Source organism: Echinops telfairi, unplaced genomic scaffold (genome assembly GCF_000313985.2).
Source record: "Echinops telfairi isolate 266 unplaced genomic scaffold, ASM31398v2 ScPeMD7_655;HRSCAF=1070, whole genome shotgun sequence".
NCBI lineage: Eukaryota > Metazoa > Chordata > Mammalia > Afrosoricida > Tenrecidae > Echinops > Echinops telfairi.
In genome coordinates this window covers 32152563-32159967 of record NW_022104553.1, presented here as the reverse complement: position 1 = coordinate 32159967, position 7405 = coordinate 32152563, and the positions used below count along the sequence as shown (strand labels likewise).

Genomic DNA, 7405 nt, shown 5'->3' with positions numbered 1-7405 from the left:
CAGGTCACCAACCGCCAGTCCCCAGCTCCAGAGATGTCTTAAAGGGACCTCAACTTACAGCAACACAGTCCACAGGTGAGGCGTCCCACAGGTAGTGTAACCTGTGAATTGAGGCACAGAACAAGCAAGGCAGCCGCACATTGGTCCGATGATCAAAGAGTGAGAGACAAGAAAGGTGAGGCTCACTGAGCCATTTATCTCTCCGCCCTTCAGTTAATCCCACTTGTGTTTATTGGCCAGGCTGGCACAATAAACAATCTCACCAAGCATGATGTCCTTCTCCAAGGACTGGCTTCTACTGATGACCTGTCCAAAGCATAGGAGATGAAGTCTTCCTTCTCCTCCTCCTCCTTCTTCTTCTTGCCTTGCCTCTCGGGAGCATCTGAGCTTTACATCTTCCAAGACAGGTTGTTCATTCTCCTGGCTCACTCGCACCGCCAGCAAGTCGCCTCCAGCTCAGAGCAACCATCTCGGACAGAGTAGAGCTGCCCTTGTGGCTTCCCAAGACTGTACCTTTTTGTTGGAGTAGACAGCCTCATCTTTTGTCTATTCTTCTGGTGGTCCCGGATACAGTCGGTATTATTGCCAACACCATAATTCGGATGCACCGATTCTTTGGTCTTCCTTATTGATTCATTGTCCAGGTTTCACACATATAGGAAGCAATGGGAAATACTGTGACATGGCAGCTTTGCCCTCTAAGTAACATCTTCGCTTCTGTCACACTTTAAAGATATCTTTTGCAAGAGATTTGCCCAATGTAATAATCCATCGCTTGCTCTATTTGTTTATTTTGTAAATGCTGCCCTTTTATCTTAGAAATAAAACCACACACACCTTTTATTTTTATTGTGCTAATATCAGGTCAAGGTTTACAGAGACCATCATTCATTTGTACACTCCACCGTCCATCCACAATTTGTTCCAACTCATCCATCCCAGTCCCCCCAACATGCCATTCCCCATTTCTCACCTTCTCCTGGTGTTTCCCGGTCCCATTCCTCCATTCCTTGGAAAGTTGTCCTTGAGTAAAGGCTGCATTTTTCATCGTAAAAGGTTGATTCGTCTCACTGGAGAGTGAGTTCACGTCTAGCCAGAAGGGTAACTAAAGCCATCGTCTGGCGAGATCCCACACATCTTTTCCCACCCAGTCAGCCTGGTCTCGTTGGTGATTTTGAGTTCAGTTCCACATCTTCCTCCCCCTTTCCCCAGGATCTTCTCAGGCAGTGGTAGTGGTAGCCAGGCGGTCATTTGATTTCTTGACCGCTGCTTCCGTGGACATCGACTGTGGATCCAAGGAAAATTAAGTCCTTGACAACTTCAACATTTTCTCCTTTTATCGTGATGTTGCTCATCGATCCAGTTGTAAGGATTTTCTTTTCTTAAAAAACAGAAAGGTTTATTGGCACTTCATCTACATACCATACAACCCAATAGTTCCATTAGATGGACAAGAGTTGTACAATCTTCACCACAATCTACTTCAAAACATTTCATTCTCCACGTACTCATTGTTATTCATGTAATTACTTTTTTTAAATTGTGGCCAAAATATAAACAAAGCATTCTCCAACTCAGCAACTTCTACATGTATCATTCAGTGCCATTGATTATACTCTTTGTGTTATACTAGTATTGATATCCTTTTCCAAATTCTTCCGTCATCATTCACATAAACTCAATGGCCCCTATGCAAATACTCTTCCTCTTTTGGGGGGGCGGGGAGGTATGGATTTTGTTTTCTTTAAACATGATGTCTTTTGATCCTTTGACCATATTTACAATAACTGGTTTAAAAGACAAATTCATCCAAGAATGAATAAATCAACAACCTAGTAACATATAGAGAAATAAGTAAAAAATATAGATGCTCATTCATCTGAGAAAAGAATGAATGAAGCGAATGAGCAGATGACAAAGCAAACAGGTGGATGGCATTCCCTCCCTTCTGAATTCAGGGATCCAGCTGGACGGGGAGGAGGAAGAGCCCGAGGAAGAGGCTACGCTGGGCAGCCGACTGCGGAGCCTGTTGGAGAAAGTGCGGCTGGTGCAGAAGAAGGAGGAGAAGACGGGGGACGAGTCCTTGGAAGAGGAGCACAAACCTCGTGAGGGCTGCTGCCACGGGGAGGGACCAGGGTTAGGGCCCCTGTGCTCAGGGGGTGCTGGGACCACAATGAGGATGCGAGGGAGGAGCGGATGGGCAGGGATAAGAGAGGAAGAGAAGAGAACAGAGGAAATAGAGGTGCGATGCAGTGGTATGGCTCAACTATGGGGGGTACGGAATACATGTGTTGGACCATCCACGTCGCATGGTGGCAACTCCTGTTCCATGCTTCCAGGGCCTTGCGTCTCTCCTTTGTTTTCTTTTGTCCTTTCTCTGTCAGGGAAAAGAGGATTGTGCTGAGGGGACAAAATACACAGTTCTGCTACATGTTAGGCAGCTGTGCCATGATGCAGACTGCCGCCTCTAACAAGGGAAGGGCGGAATCCCTAATGTTGCCACAGGATTTAGTGCACGACATCAAAGACACTTTTGTTGGGCCAACTCTTCGCCAGGCATGTTGGGGGATACAGTAGAGAGAACACCCAAAGCCCTCAAGAAGTTTAGCATATCATAACAAGCAAACAAAGACAACTATAAATACATCACGATGTCAGGCGGACTCGCTTCTGGAAACACTGGCCGGAGATGGGGGAGAAAGACGGAAAGACTCCTGGGTGGTGGAGGTAGAGAAGGGAAGGCTCCCAGAGAACACCATGGAGTTGCTTGGGGACCAGCTCTCAAGGACACCGAGTCCTTCACAGCATGATTTTGGGTTGATTGGCTCTCCGGATGCAAATGTTGGCGGGAATTTCACAGAACAGTTGGCATTGTGCTTTCCGAGTTGTCTGGGGACGTGTGTGGGATCATGTGCTTGGATGCTGCAGTTGGTGGGTGGTGTCTTCTTCCAGAGCTTTGGACCGAACCCATTGGGCTGGTTATTCAGGTAAAGAGAACCAAACTGGAGAATAGGGGGAGTTTGTCAGAATCCACCCCTCCTGGCAGCTGGAAGTGGTCGCTGTGGGCCAGAAGTGACTCAGTGGCAGCGTTTTTGGTTTGGGTTTGTGGTTGTCATTTGTTTGTTGAGTGAGGCAGGAGGAAGTGTGGACAGCTGGGACCTGAGAGAAGCCTTCTTAAAAGAGGGCCTGTCTGTGCTGTTCTACCAGCTCAGGCTGGTACGTGCTCCTCTGACGCTCTGTGCTCCGTCCCCAGAATCCCTGCAGGAGCTGGTGTCCCACACGGTGGTGCGTTGGGCCCAGGAGGACTTCGTGCAGAGCCCAGAGCTGGTTCGGGCCATGTTCAGCCTCCTGCACCGGCAGTACGATGGGCTCGGGGAGCTGCTGCGCGCCCTGCCTCGGGCGTACACCATCTCGCCGTCCTCAGTGGAGGACACCATGAGCCTGCTGGAGTGTCTCAGCCAGATCCGCTCCCTGCTGATTGTGCAGATGGGCCCCCTGGAGGAGAACCTCATGATCCAGAGCATTGGGTGAGCCCTCCCCCCTTCTACGGACTGCATAGCCTTCTCCAGCCCCAGCCTGACCCTCAGCCTCCCGGATTCAGATCCCGTTACTTTCCCCCAAGGCCTGGCCCTCCCCCGGCAAGATATACCCCCACTCTGGGCCGCTAACCCATCTCACTGGGCTTGTTCCCTTTCCCTTCCCTCGAGGCCCGCCTCCGGGGTAACAGCTCCGAGTCAACATTCTCCACGCATGGAGTTCCGTGAGCCTGGACATGTTCATCACATGTTCATCTTGGGGCTCTCACTGCCACCCATTTCTAAATCATTCGGTCGCCATTAACAGGAAACCGGTCCCCCTCCGAGTCCTTCTCCCTGCCCTCCCTGGGGACCACTCCACACCTTTGCCTGTTTCCCATAGGTGGGGTCAGACGATGATCGGTGTCCATTTGCGATGGACTGATTCAGGATGGGATGCCTCAGAGCTCCCTCTGCCTTCGGGTTGAGCGATGCTCCGTGGAGGGATGAACCCTATTTTCCTTCTCCATTCATCCGTTGATGTACACCCGGGTTGCCTCTCCTTTGGGCTACTGTGAACTTGGGGCTGCAAAGGATGCTGGTGGGCGTCCCCGCTGGCATACTCTTTATGAGCTTCCATTTGTTTGTCGCATGGAGAAGGGCCCACCTCTCCCGCTGCCTTGTAGCGAGGCTGCCCAACAGACCTGATGGCAGTCGTCGGTCATCACCGGAGCCAACCCATGCCCTCAGCAAACACTTATTGAGTACCTGCTGTGTGCCAGGGCCTGTTTCCGGCCCTGGAAAACACAATGGTCACCATGACTGAGACCGCTGCCCTCAGCAGCCCAGGGCCTGATACCAGCGCCCACTTCCCTAAGTAGATGTAATGCTTGAAAGGAGTGGAGCTGTGCCGAGCAGGGCAGGGCCAGACGCAGAGCAAGCACGGTGGCGGCGATGGCTTTCCCAAGGTGGGAGGTCATCCCTGCAAGTGGATCTCACTTGACCCCTGGTGACCCTGGGCATGCTACCTGTCCACAGAAACATCATGAACAACAAAGTCTTCTACCAGCACCCGAACCTGATGCGGGCTCTGGGCATGCACGAAACGGTCATGGAGGTTATGGTCAATGTCCTTGGGGGAGGCGAGTCCAAGGTACGTCCTGGGGGTCAGCGGGCCAGGAGCTCAGGACACAGGGCCAGGGAGGGCAGGCTCTGAGCCGCCCCCCCCCCCTTCTGCCTGCCCCCAGGAGATCCGCTTCCCGAAGATGGTGACAAGTTGCTGCCGCTTCCTTTGCTACTTCTGCCGCATCAGCCGGCAGAACCAGCGCTCCATGTTTGACCACCTGAGCTACCTGCTGGAGAACAGTGGCATCGGCCTGGGTAAGGGCCCTCAGCCAGGGCTCACCCTGCCGAGCCCACCCGGCTCTGCCCCCTCCTCCCCTGACTGCAGCAGACAGTGCTGGGGAGGCAAGGGTCACCCAGACTGGTCTGGCCTGGCCCTCGAGGTGTTCACAGTGCAATGGGAAAGCCAGGCCCCTCCCAGCCAGCAACAGCCCAGGGCGGTCAGGGTTGGAATATGGGAAGCACAGAACAGAGAAAGCATCCAACCCAGCCTGGCAAAGGAGGTGGTCCGGAAGGACTTCCTGGGGGAGGCGAGACAAGCAGGAGCAGGACAGGTCCTGATCATTCTCACCCCTTCGCACCCTCACAGGCATGCAGGGGTCCACGCCCCTGGACGTGGCAGCTGCCTCTGTCATCGACAACAACGAGCTGGCCTTGGCCTTGCAGGAGCAGGACCTGGAAAAGGTGTGGAGGGTGGCCCTGTGATCCAGGGAGGAGGAGGCGGGCTCTCACCCTGCCCTGAGGGGCACCTGCTGGCTCTGGGCCCATTAGTCAGGTGGCAATTGTGGGTGATGTGGGCTGAATCAGAAGGCCAGGCATTTGGAGGGAGAGGACAGGACCCAGTTGCTCCTTTGTGAGGCACCATACTCTCCCACTCCATGCTGTGTGGCCTTGGAATGTGTCTGGGGTCTCTGCGCCCCTTCCTTCTGTGTTTGCCACGAAGGCTGTGGGCTCTGGAGCAAGGAGAGCCGGGTTCGCTTTCCTGGCTGTGTGATCTTGGGCAAGCGGCTATGTATTCGCCACACCCCTTCCTCCTTGTTTTCTCCCAAGTAGAATGAGCACAATCATAGAATCCACCTCATAGGTTGGTTCTTAGGATGCAGGGAGTCCATCCTGGAAGTATTGAAAATAGCGCTCAAGAACGGTTTGCTGTTAGGGTGCTAGTCTTTGTTTGGCACATATTCATGGGCTAACTATTATGTGCTAAGGAGTCCTGGTGGGGCGGTGGGGTAAACCCGGGGCTGCTAACCGCAAGGTTTGTAGTTCAAAAACATCAGCCCCTCCAAGGGAGAAAGATGAGGCTGGTGTGCTCCTGTGAAACGGTACTGGCTCAGAGAGCCCCAGGGCGCTGTGAGTGAGAAATGTCTCAGTGGTGGTATCATTGCATGTTGGGATTTTGAGGCAATAGGGATGCGACAGAGATCAACACCGTTCAACTCTCTGTCCTTGAGAAGCTGATGCTCTAGTTTGGAAGACGGCCAAGGAACAAGACGAATAAGTAAACCACACAGGGCATGGGTTGTTGACGAAGGAATCATCAAGTGTCAGGAAGGTGTGCACATTTAGACAAAAGGAGTCAGAGAAAGGCTTGCTAGGAAAGGGGCATTGTAGTCGAGCTCTGGAGGAGGTACAGGGGACCCTGTGGGAATCAGGGGTAAGAGCAGTCCAGGCAGCGACCACAGCCAGTGCAAAGGCCCTGCAGCAGGAATGAACGTGGGGCATTTGAGGACCAGCAGAGACCAGTGTGGGTGGAACAGAGCATGTCCGGGAGAGCTTGGTGGGAGGCGAGGGCAGGGAGGGGGTGAAGGCAGGCTGTGTGGTGTCTTTGGGTCCAGGGAAGCCTGTCTTCCTCCTGAATGAGATGGAGCCACGGGGAGGGTCTCAAGCAGAGGAGTGGTCTGACTCAGAGGTTCACTGGCTCCCGTGGCTGTGTGGGGAACACACCACGGACCTGTGCTGAGAACAAGAGGCTTTTTGACGGATCTGGCAGGAGACCAGGTGGACAGGACCTCGGTTCATGTTGCCAAGGGGCCCAGGCATGAGTGGAACCGAGGGGGCTCTTGGAGGAGCCCTGGTGAGCTACACAGGGCGTTGCAAACCACAAACAAGGCCAGCAGTTTGAACCCACCAGCCTCCCTCTGTGAACAAGATGAGGTTTTCTGTCCCAATCAAGAATGGCAGTCAGAGAGGAACACAGGGGCAGTTCTACGCTGTCCTGTAGGGTCGCTATGAGTCACCCACAGCAGTGGGTTTGGGTTTTCTTGGATGAGGTGCCCCTGAGCCTTGGGGAGAAGGTTGCTGTGGGTCTGGCCTCTGGATGAGCCCCCTGCCTGTCCCCAGGTGGTATCCTACCTAGCAGGCTGTGGCGTCCAAAGCTGCTCCATGCTCCTGGCCAAAGGGTACCCCGACATTGGCTGGAACCCCTGCGGGGGCGAGCGATATTTGGATTTCCTGCGCTTTGCCGTCTTCGTCAATGGTGAGCCAGGAGGGGTAGTGTGTGCGCGCGGACGTGCTGGGGAGAGGGCCGTGCACGGGAGGGTGCATGCGTATGGAGTCATGGGCCTGGCCTGAGCCGGCCTCGCTCCACAAGGTCACGGGGCAGGGTCCTGGAGGTCCTAGGCCGCGGGGAGGGCCCTTGGGCTGCTCTCCTGAGCTCCCCCACCCCGCGGGCGGCAGGCGAGAGCGTGGAGGAGAACGCCAACGTGGTGGTGCGGCTGCTGATCCGCAAGCCCGAGTGCTTCGGGCCCGCGCTGCGAGGCGAGGGCGGC

General features: G+C 54.2%; 1 protein-coding gene across 1 annotated transcript in view; it reads left to right on the top strand.

Moving 5' to 3' along the window:
- RYR1 (ryanodine receptor 1) overlaps positions 1–7405 on the top strand; it is a 138629-nt gene that overhangs the window by 56194 nt on the left and 75030 nt on the right. Inside the window, exons 38-44 of the mRNA XM_045292707.1 lie at positions 1959–2105; positions 3254–3527; positions 4554–4668; positions 4763–4895; positions 5227–5321; positions 6978–7113; positions 7314–7389. Coding sequence (XP_045148642.1) covers positions 1959–2105; positions 3254–3527; positions 4554–4668; positions 4763–4895; positions 5227–5321; positions 6978–7113; positions 7314–7389 — 976 coding nt within the window. The remainder of the gene's footprint in view (positions 1–1958; positions 2106–3253; positions 3528–4553; positions 4669–4762; positions 4896–5226; positions 5322–6977; positions 7114–7313; positions 7390–7405) is intronic.